Below are 18519 nucleotides of genomic sequence, written 5' to 3' on the forward strand. Positions count from 1 at the left end.
ATGTCATATGCTACAAAGTTCCAACTTTGCCTCATTATCATTTGTTGTGCCGCATACAGACTTGGTCCCTTGCCCCATAGGTCACTCATTTTGACGTCCAATTCATAAGTTTTCTGGAAACAATTCATCAGTAGTTTTCTGGCTCGACTTCTTCCTAGAAAATTGGTTCCATGAAAGCTTGGTCATCTGGCTATGGATTGGCGTCTTGGTCCTCTAACTCTAGATCCACTTCTTTCTTGAAAAAATGTTTCAAGAAATGTTCTTTCTCGGCTTTCTTGGAAGTGGAAGTGTCGTCCTTGGAAGCGGAAGCAGAAGTGTAGTTCATAGAAGCGGAAGAGGAAGCGGAAGCGTGGTCCTTGGAAGCGGAAGACTTGGAAGCTGATGCGTCTTTCAGTTATGATTCTCTAACCTTGCTATCAATAACCTTGAGCCCAATGAGGAACTTTTGTGCCAACTCATTGGAATTGGAATTAGGATTTTCTGAAAGCTACTCGTGTATATTCCAGCCGAATGAAAATCAGACTAGCTTGTTAGTTGGAATATGCAGCACTCAAAAACTCAAAAACTGGAAAATTGCACTAATATATCAAATATTAGTTTGATAAAGAGAAAAAAAGATAGAACTAGTTAGAACATAAAGCCAATGTCATATGCTACAAAGTTCCAACTTTACCTCATTATCATTTGTTGTGTGGGGTAGCATATAGATTTGGACCCTTGCTCCATAGTTCACTCATTTCGATGTCCAATTCATAAGTTTTCTAGAAACAATTCGTCATGAGTTTGAGAAAACAAACCTTCCAATCCAATGTTTTGACGTCTAAAATCTTTTTCTTCTTGAGTGGAACCACAAAAGACACATCAGATTTCTCTGTCACTGCAGTAAGATCATTGATTACCTCCAAGATTGCAGTAATATCATTGATTACCTCTAAGATTTCAGAGAGGATGCGATCCCTTTCTAATTCCACTGCAAATTGGTCATTTGGCTCTACTTCTTCTTGGAAAAGTTGTTCCATGAAAGCTTGATCCTCTGGCTATGGATCAACGTCTTGGTCCTCTGGCTCTAGATCCACTTCTTTCTCGGCTTTCTTGGAAGCGAAAACGTCATCCATGGAAACGGGAGGGTCATCCTTGGAAGCGGAAGTGAAAGCATTGTCCTTGGAAGCGAAAGCATAAAGCGTCATCCTTAGAAGCGGAAGCGGAAGCTTCGTCATTGGAAGCGACAGCCTTGGAAGCTAATGCATCTTTCAGTTTTGGTTCTCTGACCTTGCTGTCAATAACCTTGAGCCCATTGAGGAACTTCTATACCAACCCATTCGAATTGGAATTAGGATTTTTTGAAAGCTACTTGTGTTTCTTCCAGTCGAATGAAAATCAGACCAGCATGTTAGTTGGAATATGCAGCACTCAAAAACTCACAAATTGAAAATGGCACAAATATCTCAAATATTAGTTTGAGAAATAGTAAAAAAGATAGAACTAGTTAGAACATAAAGCCAATATCATTTGCTGTGCCGCATACGGACTTGGTCCCTTACCCCATAGGTCACTCATTTCGACGTCTAATTCATAAGTTTTCTGGAAACAATTCATCATTAATTTGATAAAACAAACCTGCTAATCCAATGTTTTGACGGTGTCCAAAATCTTTTTCTTCTTGGGTCGAACCACAAAAGACACATCAGATTTCTCTGTCACCGTAGTAAGATCATTGATTACCTCCAAGATTGCAATAAGATTGTTGATTACCTCCAAGATTTCAGTGAGGAGGCAGTCCCTTTCTAATTCCACCACAAATTGGTCATCTGGCTCGACTTCTTCCTGGAAAAGTGGTTCTATGAAAGCTTAGTCATCTGGCTCTGGATCGACGTCTTGGTCCTTTGGCTCTGTATCCACTTCTTTCTTTAAAAAAAATGTTTCAAAAAACGTTCTTTCTCGGTTTTCTTGGAAGCAGAAGCGTCGTCCTTGAAAGCGGAAGGGTCATCCTTGGAAGCAGAAGCGGAAGGGTCGTCCTTGGAAGCGGAAGCTTCGTCATTGTAAGCGGCAGCCTTGGAAGTTGATGCGTCTTTCAGTTTTGATTCTCTGACCTTGCTGTCAATAACCTTGAGCCCATTGGGGAACTTTTATACCAACCCATTCGAATTGGAATTAGGATTTTCTGAAAGCTACTTGTATTTCTTCTAGTCGAATGAAAATCCGACCAGCATGTTAGTTGGAATAGGCAGCACTTAAAAACTCACAAGTTGAAAATGGCACAAATATATCAAATATTAGTTTGAGAAAGAGAAAAAAAGATAGAACTAGTTAGAACATGAAGCCAATGTCATATGCTGCAAAGTTCCAACTTTACCTCATTATCATTTGCTTTGCCGCATACGGACTTGGTCCCTTGCCCCATAGGTCACTCATTTCGACGTCTAATTCATAAGTTTTCTGGAAACAATTCGTCATCAATTTGAGAAAACAAACCTACTAATCCAATGTTTTGACAGTGTCCAAAATCTTTTTCTTCTTGGGTTGAACCACAAAAGACACATCAGATTTCTCTGTCACTGTAGTAAGATCATTGTTTACCTCCAAGACTGCAATAACATTGTTGATTGCCTCCAAGATTTCAGCGAGGAGGCGGTCCCTTTTTAATTCCACCACAAATTGGTCATCTGGCGGTCCCTTTTTAATTCCACCACAAATTGGTCATCTGGCTCGACTTCTTCCTGGAAAAGTGGTTCTATGAAAGCTTAGTCCTCTGGCTCTGGATCAACGTCTTGGTCCTTTGGCTCTAGATCCACTTCTTTCTTTAAAAAAATATTTCAAGAAACGTTCTTTCTTGGCTTTCTTGGAAGCAGAAGCGTCGTCCTTGGAAGCGGAAGCGGAAGCGGAAGGGTCATCCTTGGAAGCAGAAGCGGAATGGTCGTCCTTGGAAGCAGAAGCGTTGTCTTTGGAAGCGAAAGGGTCATCCTTTGAAGCGGAAGCGTCGTCCTTGGAAACACAAGCCTTGGACATTGATGCGTCTCTCAGTTATGATTCTCTAACCTTTCTGTCAATAACCTTGAGCCCATTGAGGAACTTCTGTACAAACTCATTGGAATTGGAATTAGGATTTTCTGAAAGCTACTCGTGTTTCTTCCAGCCGAATGAAAATCAGACTAGCTTGTTAGTTGAAATATGCAGCACTCAAAAACTGGAAAATTGCATAAATATATCAAATATTAGTTTGAGAAAGAGAAAAAAGATAGAACTAGTTAGAACATAAAACCAATGTCATATGCTACAAAGTTCCAACTTTACGTCTATCATTTGTTGTGCCGCATACGGACTTGGTCCCTTGCCCCATAGGTCACTCATTTCAACGTCTAATTCATAAGTTTTCTGGAAACAATTCGTCATCAATTTGAGAAAACAAGCCTGCTAATCCAATGTTTTGACGGTGTCCAAAATCTTTTTCTTCTTGGGTCGAACCACAAAAGACACATCAGATTTCTCTGTCACTGTAATAAGATCATTGATTACCTCCAAGATTGCAATAAGATTGTTGATTACCTCCAAGATTTCAGTGAGGAGGCGGTCCCTTTCTACTTCCACCACAAATTGGCCATCTGACTCGACTTCTTCCTGAAAAAGTGGTTTTATGAAAGCTTAGTCCTCTGGCTCTGGATCAACGTCTTGGTCCTTTGGCTCTAGATCTACTTCTTTCTTTAAAAAAAATGTTTCAAGAAACGTTCTTTCTCGGTTTTCTTGGAAGCAGAAGCGTCGTCCTTGAAAGCGGAAGGGTCATATTTGGAAGCAGAAGCGGAAGGGTCGTTGTTGGAAGCAGAAGCGGAAAGGTCATCCTTGGAAGCGGAAGCATCGTCCTTGGAAATGTAAGCCTTGGAAGCTGATGCGTCTTTCAGTAGCACACACGTGGGAAACACTCGCCTGGGGAACGTGAAAAACTGCTGGAAGACAATCATAGCAGCACACACGCGGGAAACGAGAAGGTCATGTCACCTGACATGGATTTGACTTTTGGGCTAGGTTTGATTATTCGGCCCATCTCAAAATCTGCTCATGGCTCCAATAATCAAGGAGCCTAATGTTGAGGCCCAAAAATCCAAGGGCTAGGCCCAAACTTGTTCTTAGCCCGACACAAATAATTAGTTGCAAAAAAAGCCCCAATGGGGACATAAAAAGGAATTGTAGGACACACCTACATAAGCCTTGGGTCACGTATCGAGCCAAGCAAGCATGCGCAAAAGGGCCAAAAATGCAACGGCTTTATAAATGCACGCTCATGAAACTATCCGATGCCATTTAATTCAATCTCGACTTAATATGGCGCAATAAAACTCAAGCACAAGCACGACAAATAAACACGCGATGCCGTCAAGCCACGCTACAAGCTCAAGTGGGCCCAAGCCACGTAATTACCCGGGGCTTGCTGAGAAGGTTGTGGTATGGAAGGAAACAAGCAATCAGAAGGCCTATTGAGGGTTCGATGAACGAAAGTTTTAAGCCACTTGGGAGCATTAAGACTCAAGCCCGTTCCTCGGGCCCAAACACATGGGTTAGCATAAGAGAGGGAGAAAATTAATCCAATAGGAGAATATCTAGTTTGCTACAATACTTAGACAAGCCTACACCAGTAAAAAGCCCAAAATGAAAACAAAGGGGTTGTTTCCAGCAGCTTGACGAAAACCCATTGAATGTTGGAAATAGCATGCCAATAACCCAATACTATGCACAAAGCCCAGCCCAGCGCTTTATAAAAAATCCAGCATCGTGCTCCACCCTTATTAGACCTCTAAGGTGGTCAACGAGGGACCATCGCAGGGACCAAAGGAAATCTATGTACGTAGAAGGAATACCCACTGGACAAATGACTTCATCCATTCTCTCCTTTCCTTTGCGAGCTCCAGTTTGAAAACCAAGGGAAAAAGCAAGTGGCGCCTCACCCTCATGGGGAGACCTAGCTGTAGAGAAAACCTTGGAACTCAAAGGGGCTTGCACTCCGGTGGAAGAGATTTCACCAAAAGGAGTGAACGGAGAGAAGCGAAGGAAAAGTGGGAATGGAAGATTGATAGAATTAGAATCCTGAGCGCCTATAAAAGAAAACTCCCTCTACCCAGCAAACACACACCATTCCAGAGCAAGACCAAGCTTTGTCAAGCAAACTGGAATTTACCCCATCTTTTATTTCCATCGTTCCTCTCCCTTTCTGAGAGAGAAACTCTCCTAATTTTCCCTTCTTCCACTCTAAACCTTTTTTTCTGAAAGAAACTCATGCTTTGATCTCTCTCTCTCTCAAATTGCTAAACTTGTGAAGGCTTAGCTCCCATGCCACAAGCTCCTCAAGCTAAGTCACTAATAAATTTGATACGTTCTTCTGGTTGTTGGTGAAAAGAACCCAAACGTGTTTTTTTTTAGGCTTCAACAAGCCTTTTAAAAATTCTTTTGGGAGTCTGGTTCTTGAACTCAGGCATCAGGAGGTTTTGTTTGTTTTCTTCTTACAGCAGCCCAAGCCCATTCGTCAGGCTGCTGGAACAAAAAGACCCCTACATAAATTGGCGACCCCATTGGGGGCCAGGCTGCCATTTTCACTAATGCCTCCGAAGAAGAAGACTAGAAGTAATACCATGGCTTCCCAAGATGGGCCCGACCATGGTGATTCTGAATCAAGACAGAATGCCTCTTCTAGAGAGCATGAACGTGCAAGTGAGGGAGCTTTCACCCTCACAGACCTCATCACGGCCATCCATGTTATGGGGGAAACCCATAGGGAAATGTTGGACACCATCGAGGGACTGAAAGGTTATGTCTCTAAGCCAACCGAAGAAAACGATAGACACCCACAGGAGGAGTAATAACTCTTTATACGAGTAATAACTCTGGAAAAATAAAAAATCAAAAGGGAACATTAGAGACTCGGGTAATGGCCTAATAGTAATGGATAATGCTCTAAACTACTGTTATCGATAAACAAAAATCGGGGAATTTTTTTTTAAAGGGAACAAGGATCCCGCTATATATATTAAGAGTATAGCCGTATACTATTTATTAAAAAAAATTAAAACAAAAAAAAAACCTAGTGACGCCGCTTGGCTATACTATTTTTCAAATTAAAAAAAATTATCGAGTACAGCTGTCCGGCTATACTATTTATTAAAAAAAAAAAAAAAAAGAGGACTCGCATAACGATTAGGCGCCCACGTGTCAAAATAAGTATCGCCGAACGGCTATACTATTTTTTAAAGAAACATTAATAAAATAGCGTATAGCCGTGCATCTATATTATTTTTTAAAACAATTTAAAAAACTGGTATAGCTGCGTGGCTATACAATTTTTAAAAATAAGTATAGCCGATGGGCGATATTATTTCTAAAAAAATTAGGAAAACCCCGAGTATAGCCGATCGGCTCTACTATTTTTTATTTATTTAAAGTTTTAAAAAATTAAGTATAATCACGCGGCTATACTATTTGTAATAACAAAAACATATGAGGACCCGCACAGCCTTTAGGTTTCCATGTGTCAAAAATATGTATAGCCGCTCGGCTATACTATTTTTTTATAGAAACATTAAGAAAAACAAACAAAAAGAATTAAAATGAAAATAAAGACTCTGCTCTGGTGTTAGATTCGGTCTCTTTTGCGGGGATTAGCTTGGTACCAAACCTATGAGGTGTAAGATCTTTATATGTTGACAATTCGTCTAAACCAGAAAACACACAATTTGGAACAGCATTATCATTCTCACACATAAGCATTTCCTGAGAGAAATTATATCACTGTTCGCCAGAAATCAAAGCCACCGTGCTTAGGCTTTGATTTGTGATAGTTTAATCTTAGTGGACAGACTCCTATTAAACTACAAGCACAAGGGTAGAGGAGAAATACTATCTAAAGGACACTGCAACTCTGCAGGACTCTATCATCTATCCAAGTCAATATTCTATAATTTATTCTATTGTTGTATTGATTTGATTATATATATAATATAAAGCATATTTCATTTGTTATTATTCTGTTATTTGGTTATATTATGATTGTTTTCCAACACAAACTTCATCAAATGGAACTAGCAAACACATGTTGATTTTGCTGTTGGACTTGGAAACTACAATTGCTGATGTAGCTCAATCAAGAAACTTTGAAATAAGTAATCTAGATACATAACATCCATCAACCCGACCCGGATCATCCATCAATTACCTCCAAAAACAATCAAAGGCTTTCGCAACGACTGCTCTCTGTTTTCAGATGAAAATTTTAGTCTAAGAAAAGAAATTGCCTGTTAAAATTAATGGGTAAAGACTTAATCTTGGTAGTTTAACAAAAGAACAAAATTTCAAAATAAAACTTAATAAGCAAAATATAATATAGAACTTAATTCTTATCTCTAGGTGCACCATTCTAAGTTGTAAGCTCAACATGCCATGACTTTTCAGAGAACCAAATGTCATTTGATTTCACAAATTTAGGAATCGTCTGTTATAAACACTCACACGTATAAAAAGAATCCCAAAAATTAAAAAACTTCATTGTTTTCACCAATATGTGTAACATGGATACTATTAAAATTCATCTAAACCAAAAGTGTGGAAATAATAATGTCAAACGTGACAAATTTCATATGGGAAAAGAGAAGGTAGAAACCTTACCACATAACACTTAGCATGCATTACTTGAGTTTTTGTAAACTCTATCTTGAAGGATGAATGATTTCTTGAGGTTTAGGGTATCATCCTACATTTTTGGGATTGCATTTTGTCACCAAAAATCTGCTTCACTTTAAGATGTTTGGTCAAAATAAAATATCCTGGTTATTTTAAAAGCAATGACCTTCTGACAGCAGCTTTTAAAAATAGCATCTAGGTTGCTTTTCAACACTGCTTTCATAAGAAGCAGATAGAGCCTTTAATAATTTTTTTTCAATTCCCATAATACCATCATTAATTTCTAAAATGACGTCTACCATCACCACCACCACCTCACCTCTACCTTCATCACCACCACCACCTCCTCCACCACCACCCACCTTCACCTTTATTTTCACCTCCACCACCTCCACCACTACCATCACCACCATTAATACCTCCCTCTCCCACCACCACATGGTTAGCACATAACACTTTTAACATCATGTCCATTTTAGTCATTATCCACAATTACACTAGTTTTATATTAAAATTTACTAAACGGTTTTGACATTGCTTTTTATACTAACAACACTTAAAAAAATATTGTTTACCAAACATGAAACTGCTTTACAGTTGATTTTTTATTTTTTTTTGGTCTAAACCATGAGGTGGTCCTGGATGGGCCCCAACTATGGGTGGCACCTTTAAGCCTTAACCACAACCCAGACTAATCCCCACTCACACCGGGTCGGCCCGTAAGGGGTAAAGTGTTGGCCAAAGTGGTGACTCCGTACGAGAGCAGACAGTTGATTCTTTTCAAAGCACAGAAGAAACAACTTTTTTTAAAAGTGACAGAAATCCCTACCTTAATTTCATTTGTTATCCAAACAAGGAATTTCTTAGTGGAGAGAAAAATGGCCTTATCCAGCTGCCATTAGATAAGGCTCTTCTTTGTATCTGATTGTGCATGATATTTAATATGACACTTAATGTCAAGGAAGATCCTTGAAAACCTTACATATTTGGTGTTTATCATAATTATCGTCGTTTTAATTCAATTTTTTTGAACAAACGAAAATCTTACAAAGAAGATCCGTACAAGCTTTATACCACACATATCAAATTATAATCTATATATGTAAAACACCTTCAAGAAAATGACCTAGCCAAATACAAGGATTCGTACAAGCTTCGTTTTAATCCAATGGTGTTGTTGGGTCATTGTGCTTGTAATTGATTCATTCTAGGCTTCCCTTTGACTTCGGGGCTTTGATGCTTGTGCTGCTGCTCTGTGCTTTCTAGGCACCAAACACTTACCATTTCAAGTGTAAGTTGGACTTGTTTTATATACTGGTGGGATATATATATATATATATATATATATATATATATATATATATATATATATATATATTAGTATATTAGTATATTAGTATATTAGTATATTAGTATATTACTCAATTATGCTGTGGGGTCGTATTGTATACTTAGATACTAAGAAATGTGTTGTGGCGTTATATTTTATGTATTGACTGCCTGTCTTAGTGTCTCTAGCTTTTGATCTCACTGCAAAGTCCAACAAGCAAAGGTATATATCGATGCACTAAAAACAGCTATCTTTTTGTAAAGCTAATTTGGACAGAGCTCCACTTACACTTTGATATAAAAGGTAAGGGAAAGGAAGGAAGGAGCCGTAGAGCTTCCTTCTAGGTCTATTATTGCTGCTACGAGCATTAACCTTTGTTAGCATTTAGATTACACTTGAAATATTGAATTCTTTGGACTGGTCTAAAATGAAGAAATGATTTGACATGAAATTTTAAGTTTATATAATATAGCTATTAAAAAGTTTACGCCCATGGATAATCACAGATATATATGCCGACGTGTGAAAGTGACTATTTTAAGTAAATCTCTTATATTACGAACGTACAAGTGCGTGCAGCATGATCAATTGTCATAAACAAATTTCTTTTATCCCTTAATTTCCATCAATTAAGGTATAATATTCTAATACCTAAGCATGATAAAATACAAATAAAACCCAGGTCAAGTCCTTTTCTGTCTCATATTTAAAAACAATACATGGTTCACGGGGCAACCCTGTTTGAAAAAAATAGAAAGTGTAAGGAGACAAATTCTCAATAGTTTTATGGGAGTAGGACTAGTTGTCATTTCTGAGTTTATTTATAGAAATTAAATGGTGTATGATATTTTTTTTATGACAAAAAATTTAGGAGGAGATTGGCTACTCCCACCAACACCAGGGCATACTCACAACCTCGACCTGAAAGGACTTATGCGTGACACCCAACTATCAGCTGCTACTAATATTGATTGATATAGGAAATTACATATCGCGCACCAATGAGGAATGCTGGCAGCGGGACTTGAACACTGAGCTACACACAATGCATGAACCTTACCAACTGAACTAACCCTTATTGGTAAATAGTATAAGATTTATCTATATCAATAGTAATAAACATGGATATATAACTAAATATATACCAATTATAAATGTGGCAGAAAACCAAAGCTATCTCGAACATGGACTGAGTCTGTGGTCAACGATTTGGTCAACCCGTAGTCCCGGAAGCACAAGCCACAAGTAGTTGCAACTTGCACGTTCTGGTTCTGCAGTCTTCGAGCCACTTAATAAGAAGTGGAAATGTCTGCGCGTGAACATTTGGTCCATTTTTTTGGTTGGTAAACTCATTAATACAATCTTTTATTCAGCAAGATTGGAATTTTCTTTATGTCCTATTTCAATGTTTTTAGATGGGTTTATGATCAACTATGGAATGGCAGGTATTGCAAAACAGGAAAGTAGATGGAATGTCCAACATCAATTCTTACTTTGATGACATCATATCATCCACCAAACTTAATAAAATGTCATATCATGTAATGAATGTTAGAAAATCGACCCTTATCGACACAAAACACGTGTAACCCACTTGATTAAGAACAATTGAGAATTTACATAATCAATCAAGAATTTTCAATTAAGGTCTACGCCTAAATTATGATGTACTTAAAAGACTTAAAAAGATCAATCGAGAAATTTTATAACCAACTATGAATCCTTAAATAAAGATGTATGACTAAATCATGATGACTTAAAGATTTAAAAGGAAATTCAATACAAAGAGAACACTGTTTTATTTATTAAGTCAAGAACAATATGATTATTTATTTGTTACATTGGATGGATGAACCCAAATCACTCACCTATCAAAATTTTAACTCGTTATCTCATCCTCCTTTTTTTACCGTGTTTGATTTGATGACCTTAGGGTAAATTTTATTTAATTTTAAACAATAAAATATTTTATGTCCACATTATAAAAGTTTGTAATTATTGACAAAAGCAAAGCGCCAAAGAAAAAAGGGTGCGTGCGATGTGAATGTGTCATGGTGCAAAAACAAATGGCGGGACCCACGCCTTCTTGTTGGAATCTCTATTCCTTGGCAATTTTCATCATCTCTCTACAAACTTTGAAACTCTGCAGCAAGTTGCCAGTCGCAAGTCGCCAGAGGGCCTTAATTTTTTTCTCATTCGGTGGGTCCCACGTGGCCAACCATTCTCGCTTCCCCAGATGGGAAAACATTAGACCTCCTGCTGCCCCATCAAAGACTCCTTCTCCCTCCGAATCACTCTCACTCTCACTCTCACTGACTCCCTCACTTACCTTGCACCACCATTCTCTCCTTTCTGTTTTTCCTTCTTTTTTATTTTCTTTTATTTTCTCTGTATTTTATTTTCCATTATTCGGGTTTGTTTGTTGGGTTTTCACTTTGTACCTTTTTATTTTATTTTTAATCTCTCTCAGTGGTGCCTGCCTTTGCAACTTTATCTCTCTGTAGCTCACGCTCGCACTCACTTTGCTTTTTCCTCAGAGCCATTTTTATGGTCTCCTCCTCTCTCTTCTTCATCTTTTCACACCGCCATGGAGATTTCCCTTCTCCTTTTCTCCCTTCTTCTTCTCATAGCTTCCTCCTCTGCTCAAATGCCAGGTACCCTTCTTTCTCTTAAATATTTTTGTTTGTAGTTTTTTCTTCTTTGAATTGAATCCCAACAATTCTAATCAAATACGTGTACTTTTATTGTATTTATTGTTTGTTATCTTAGTTTTTAGAAAACCCTGTTCATATATGGTATAAAAAGACTTTATAAGTAACAAATCAGTTCAAGCTTTAACTTTTTTCTTGAACAAGAGACAATTTTATTGCTAAAGAACAAGCTTTAATGAATTCTACCATTGATTACAAGTTTCTGATTGTAAGAAAAATATATGTTGTGGTTGTAGTCAAATTAGTCCAAATTCCTTGTATAATACTTTTGTAAACATTGTGTCAAGCAGGGTTTGTGAGTTTGGATTGTGGAGGTGAAGGAGTTTTCACTGATGCTCTGGGTCTGGAGTGGACTCCTGATCAACTTAATTATGGCGAAACAAGCTTTATATCCGTTGCGAATGACACGAGGAAGCAATACTCAACATTGAGGCATTTTCCTGCTGATTCAAGAAAATATTGTTACACAATGAATGTCACAAGTAGGACTAGGTACCTTCTAAGAGCGACATTCTTGTATGGTAACTTTGACAACAATAATGTTTATCCCAAATTTGACATTTCTCTTGGGGCAACCCATTGGTCTACGATTGTCATTTCGGATGCCACTACCATAGAGATGCGAGAGCTAATATTTTTGGCTACTAGTCCTACTGCCAGTGTGTGTTTATCCAATGCTACGACCGGGCAGCCTTTTATATCAACTCTTGAGCTTCGACAATTCAATGGTTCGGTGTATTATACTGATTTTGAACAACAGTTCTATCTCAGTGTCTCTGCCAGGATTAATTTTGGTGCAGATGATGAAGCTCCAATCAGGTATTGTTCTGAATGTATGTTTCAAACTAGTGCAAAATCAAACTTTGTAATATGGCTTGAATTAGAAAATCTGAGCTAGGAAAACTGTACTAGGTTCTTACTGGTTTTGTCAAAGAAGATACGCATTTGCATTCTAAAGTCTTTTCTCTTGACAAAGATTTGTCATTTTAAAGGATATTATTTCTGTAAATTTCAGGTATCCTGATGACCCTTTTGATAGAATATGGTTATCAGACTCTGTCAAGAAAGCAAATTTCCTCGTTGACATTGCTGATGGAACCAAAAAAGTGTCAACCAAGTTGCCAATTAATGTTAATAAGGATGAAATACCACCTGAAAAAGTGATGCAGACAGCTGTCGTTGGAACAAACGGATCACTGACTTACCGACTAAACCTGGATGGTTTTCCTGGTTTCGGATGGGCAGTCACCTACTTTGCAGAAATTGAAGATTTGGCTCCAGATGAGTCCAGAAAGTTTAGGCTAGTGCTTCCGGGAAATCCTGAACTCAGCAAAGCTATTGTTAATATCGAAGAAAACGCTCAAGGAAAATATCGTCTGTATGAACCAGGATTTACAAACTTATCCCTTCCATTTGTATTATCTTTTAGATTTGGGAAAACGTCTGATTCTTCCAATGGGCCACTCTTGAATGCAATGGAGATAAATAAGTATCTGGAAAAGAATGACGGTTCTCAAGATGGTAAGTTTGATAGTGGTATCTTAAGTGCATGTATGTTTGGGCTCTGTTTCTTTATGGCTATGAAGTGTATCCTCTTGTTCATCATTCTCTGAAATGAATCTTTTGGAGCTTTCCAGCTATATGTGATACTGGGCTTGTATGAGTTGCAGGAGCTGTTATTTCTAGTTTTGCTTCACACTATTCATCAGCAGACTGGGCACATGAAGGTGGTGATCCATGCCTTCCAGTTCCTTGGTCTTGGGTTGAGTGTAACTCAGATCCACAACCAAGAGTAGTTAAAATGTAAAGCTTAAGTAATTTTTGTTAGTTTTCATACGAATTATTACTGCTTCTGCATACGTATGGTCCCCTGCTGACAACTGCTTTTGTATCCCTTGCTTGGCAGTAAATTATCTAGTTTGAATTTGACAGGGGATATCCCTTCCGACTTAACAAAGTTGAGCGGCTTAGTTGAGTTGTAAGTTTCATATTGCATTCTTGCTTTTCTGAATGGTGTCAGCTATTTCCAAGTTTAGTTTCATTAAACTTGATGTTCATTGCAGTGTCATTACTAATTTGTCTTCTCATTACAGATGGCTTGATGGAAACTCACTGACTGGTCCAATACCTGATTTCACTGGATTTGTAGACTTGAAGATCATGTAAGTCTGACACTTCCTTGAATGATGCTTTTCCTACAGAGTTAACACTAACAAAAGGGCTTTGCTTTATACAGTCATCTCGAGAACAATCAGTTGACGGGTGGACTGCCTTCTTCTTTAACGAACCTACCAAGTTTGAAGGAACTGTAAGTTTTCTGGGACACACATATCATTTACTGAAGTTGGAGAGAGAATGTGTGTGAAACTATGTAGCAGTTGTCTTGTCAAACAATGAGTCACATGGCTCACTTGGAGTATAATTTCATTATTTACATAAATGATTTTACTGAATAGTGGTTAGCATTAACTCATGGCTTCCACATGCTTTTGGGAACAAGTTATAAGTGTGTTTAGAAGACTTCATGTGTGGGTGTCAGTGTGTTGCAAATCTTAGGTTGATATATATTGCCGGCCTGTTCCCTAACAACGTAAGTTTTTGGGCTCTTGTAGCAGTCCGTCTAATATGGTTTAGAGTTCGAGTTGCTGAAGGTCCTGGGTTCAAAACCTTCAATCCCCAGTCTCCTCTTTTTTGTTCATTTCAAGGTCCATGATATGAGAGAGTTATACGTATATGTTTCTCTTTGTCTGCATCTCTACATAGCAACACATGAGAGAAGATGTTAGCTTGGCCCATTCCCTAATAGCTTAAGTTTTTCAAATTATGAAATTTTGCATATGTATAAAGATATTCTAAGATATCTCATACCTTTTGCATGTCTATTTGAGAAAAGAAAAAGAAAAAAGAAATAGACCAATGATTATTATATTTCAGCATTTGGAAAATCCCTATGAATTTATTTATGCTGCTCAGGTTGATTTTATTTTTTTATTTTCTAAGGGATGTCTGACATGCTTCTTTGAATATAAGATCTTATATCTTGGTGAATCTTATGTTTTCAGGTATGTGCAAAATAATATGTTATCTGGAACAGTGCCGTTGGGTCTTCTCAATAAAGTGGTTTTGAAGTGAGTGGTAATTTTTACAGCTAAAACTGAAGTACATAAGAAGAAAGCCATATGTTAATTCTAAAGCTTAAAATGTTTGTCTGATTCAGTTATAGTAATCGAATGTCCTACACTAAGTGCAGGTCTTAAATTATATCCTGCATGCCGTTTATAGTATACACAGATATATCTTTATCTTGGTTCATCAAATCTATCTCTCCCCCAAATTTGTCTAATTTATCTCTCTATTCTAGTCATCTGGGCCTTGTCTAGGACTTACTCCAATGTACTTATCACCGCTTCTCGATGTTGAATTCTGACAGCTACACTGGAAACGTTAATCTTCGAAAAGGGAAAACAAGTGGGAGCCGTGTAAACATTATTATTGGTACATCAGTCGGGGCTGCTGTCTTGGTCATAGTTACCATTGTATCTTGCGTACTTTTGCGCAAAGGAAAGAAGAAATATTATGATCAAGGTGTGAGTCTGAAAGTCTTAGTGGTTTACATGTCTTTTTTTTTTTTTTTCAGTTGCTTGAACGTGCTGACATTGTACTAACTTGCTATAGACCACCAACTTGGGCGTCCTCTGCCTAGGCAAGGCCTACTCTCTTCCAAGAGTGATGCTGCTCCCACTGAAGCTGCACACTGCTTCTCTTACTCCGAAATTGAAGAGGCTACTAGAAATTTTGAGAAGAAAATAGGTTCTGGAGGTTTTGGAGTTGTTTACTATGGTAGAATGAAGGATGAAAGGGAAATTGCAGTCAAAGTTCTAACCAGTAATTCGTACCAGGGAAAACGAGAATTTTCAAATGAGGTTAGTTTTCGTATGATTGGAACCTCTTTTTACATTGACATTTCAGGTTTTCCTCTTTCTTTTACAATGCTTAACCCTGTCTATATCTTTCTATTTGTTGAACTGTGGATGATTCTTCTTTTTTCCTTTTTGGCTTTTTTTGTTTGGGTTGAAATTTTGAAAAATATTTCGTCAAACTTCCCCCTAATATGAAAGATGAAATGTAAACTAGTGGCATATGACTGCTTGGAAACCTCTACCAATTTAGTAAAAGAAAAATAAAACAGAATGTAAGTATGACATGGAAGTGTAAGGATTTCCCACCTACTTTGGGTTGACTAATTGCTGTTAGACATAAAAAATGTAATCGTATGGACTGACACATGCTTCTATATGATCTAGGTAACTCTTCTTTCAAGGATACATCACAGAAATCTGGTACAGTTTCTTGGGTATTGCCAAGAAGATGGAAGAAGTATGCTTGTTTACGAGTTCATGCATAATGGAACTCTCAAAGAACATCTTTATGGTAAGCTTGCAACTTATTGAATGAATCTTTTCAAATTTGGACGGCCAACGAGTTTTGAATTGTTTGTAGGCCCATTAACACGTGAACAGAGTATCAATTGGATCAAGCGCCTTGAGATTGCTGAAGATGCAGCAAAAGGTCTTATAAGCTAAAAAAGTTTCTGTTAGTTATTACTTCTTTTCTTTTTTACAGACAGAGAAGGCGCCTCTCTCCAAGGATAGAGTATTAAATTGACTCATGGGTTTTCTCGTGCTTGTTCAGGAATTGAATACCTTCATACAGGCTGTGTTCCGGCCATCATTCATCGGGATTTGAAAAGCAGCAACATTTTAATTGACAATCACATGAGAGCAAAGGTTTCAGATTTTGGTCTTTCCAAACTTGCAGTAGATGGAGCATCCCATGTGTCAAGCATAGTTCGGGGGACTGTAGGGTATCTGGATCCTGAGTAAGGCTTTCTTTTCCATAAACATATCTATTTTTCATTGAGATCAAATCTAACATCATATTGAGATAAGTCAAATATGTTATTACTGCTTTGTGAAGCACTAAATGCCTTCCTTTGGTAGAGTGCTCCAATTGGTCATTCATTTGTGTCATGGATGGACAACAGATTTACGAGATAGGTTTATAAACGCAATACAATAGTTGTACTTAATGACTTATTATTCACAAAAGCAATCAGAAAAAAATAAAATAAAATGTGCCACGGATGTTTCTGTTTACAGCTATAATCAGTGTTTTCCTTCTCTGTGTTACGTAATACTGAGAGATCTTTCGGTCATGCACATGCCAACCAAAATTGAACCCAAACTATGTTTGCAATTTCATTTTGTAACCCAGATTAGTGAGCATTAATTATAGTTGCTTCTATCTTTCCTCATTGTTGTTCAGGTACTACATCTCCCAGCAGTTGACAGACAAGAGTGATGTCTATAGTTTCGGTGTCATTCTTCTTGAGCTGATATCCGGTCAAGAAGCGATATCTAATGAAAACTTTGGTGTTAATTGCCGCAACATAGTCCAATGGGTAAGTGTAGTTTGCTTGTACTGCAAGGAAATATTTAAACCTTGTGATCACTAACCGTAATTGCATTATCGATTATGTTCCTTGAACAATTCCACTAAATCCATTTCAGAGGCTAATAGTGTTATGACATCACATACCCTCATGCTGACAGTCGACATGCTCCCAAATTTATTTTGAGTTTCTCTTCAATTTATACTGTTACTTTTGTGCCACCATTGCAAGTTTGTTGATATAATTGTGGACTCCTTTGTCACCTGTGAAAATGACTGTCACAGGCAAAGTTACACATCGAGAGCGGTGACATTCAAGGCATCATCGACCCCTCACTGCACGGTGAATATGACATCCAGTCAATGTGGAAGATAGCAGAGAAGGCCTTAATGTGTGTTCAAGCACATGGATTCATGAGGCCATCAATCTCAGAAGTTCTCAAGGAAATCCAAGATGCAATCTCAATGGAAAGGGATGCTGGAGCAGCAAGAGATGGTACCTCCGACACATCAAGGAATTCAATTCATTCTTCCTTGAACTTGGGTTCCATGGATCTTGGTGGAACCGATAATTTCTTGTCGATCGATGAGTCTATCGCACAGCCAACTGCCCGATAGTGCGATTTTCTTGGCAATGTATACATGACATTATAATTTTTTTTTTTTTAGGAGAGGATCAAAATAGGTATTATTTTAGTTGCAAATTTTGATCTTGCAAATTATATTAGCACAATGGATGCTGTATTGAATTTTTCTTTGGGCGGTCTGGGTTTTTTGGGTTTGTTAATGGCCATTATACCCCTTTGCAAAAAGACTTAAAGTGTACAGATCATAATTTTACTCATCGTTATTATGCTCTCCATGGCCCCAAATGATCCATGGGCTGCTAATAATACATGTTTAGCCGTTCTTTGAAACTCACGCTTTGCATGAAGTGCTCCACGTGCTATGCACGTTACAAGTTTGGACTATAGCCAAGTCACGCCATTAGTACGTTTGGACTAAAGCCACAATCTACATGTGAAGGGCTTGCAAGGTTTGGGGTTTGGGCTCTTGGTGGGTTTTCACATTAATAAACGAATTGGACATAGAATTACCTATGAGATTAAGAGCTAACACAAACCTTAACCAGACCAAACATTTCTCCACTAATTAACCCGTCTTATTTCACCACTTCTCCTACTTTCTTCGGGTCGGTTTAGTAGAGTTTTTGTACACTTCTATTTTCTTAAGGGCCGTTTACTAGTGTTTCTGTACACTTATGCGTGCATGTTTTTGAAAAAAAAAAAATGTGTTCCTCTAGAAATCATTACAAATTGCGCAAAACCATACTAAAAATCATACTGGTTGGACGAAAGATATCACTAGACT

General features: G+C 37.8%; 1 protein-coding gene across 1 annotated transcript; it reads left to right on the forward strand.

Annotated features, from left to right (window-relative positions):
• The first annotated feature begins 11271 nt into the window (after positions 1–11271).
• LOC110758975 (Leucine-rich repeat protein kinase family protein) lies at positions 11272–17960 on the forward strand. Its single transcript, XM_021960956.2, has 15 exons — positions 11272–11640; positions 11988–12516; positions 12713–13218; positions 13368–13500; positions 13604–13675; positions 13791–13859; positions 13934–14005; positions 14760–14825; positions 15128–15282; positions 15373–15620; positions 16002–16128; positions 16198–16266; positions 16390–16576; positions 17023–17158; positions 17434–17960. Exons 1-15 carry the CDS (start codon positions 11574–11576, stop codon positions 17764–17766), a joined length of 2769 nt encoding a protein of 922 aa, XP_021816648.2. The 5' UTR covers positions 11272–11573; the 3' UTR covers positions 17767–17960.
• Positions 17961–18519: the final 559 nt, after the last annotated feature.

This window comes from Prunus avium, chromosome 6, assembly GCF_965620075.1.
Source record: "Prunus avium chromosome 6, drPruAviu1.hap1.1, whole genome shotgun sequence".
Taxonomy (NCBI): Eukaryota; Viridiplantae; Streptophyta; class Magnoliopsida; order Rosales; family Rosaceae; genus Prunus; species Prunus avium.

What these genes read in the sequence shown, in the direction of transcription:
- LOC110758975 (XM_021960956.2), top strand. Translation starts at nt 11,574, where the DNA reads ATGGAGATTTCCCTTCTCCTTTTCTCCCTTCTTCTTCTCATAGCTTCC. An exon ending in AACGAGAATTTTCAAATGAG is followed by an intron (nt 15,621 to 16,001) that starts GTTAGTTTTCGT and finishes TATATGATCTAG; the next exon opens with GTAACTCTTCTTTCAAGGAT. An exon ending in GTAGGGTATCTGGATCCTGA is followed by an intron (nt 16,577 to 17,022) that starts GTAAGGCTTTCT and finishes ATTGTTGTTCAG; the next exon opens with GTACTACATCTCCCAGCAGT.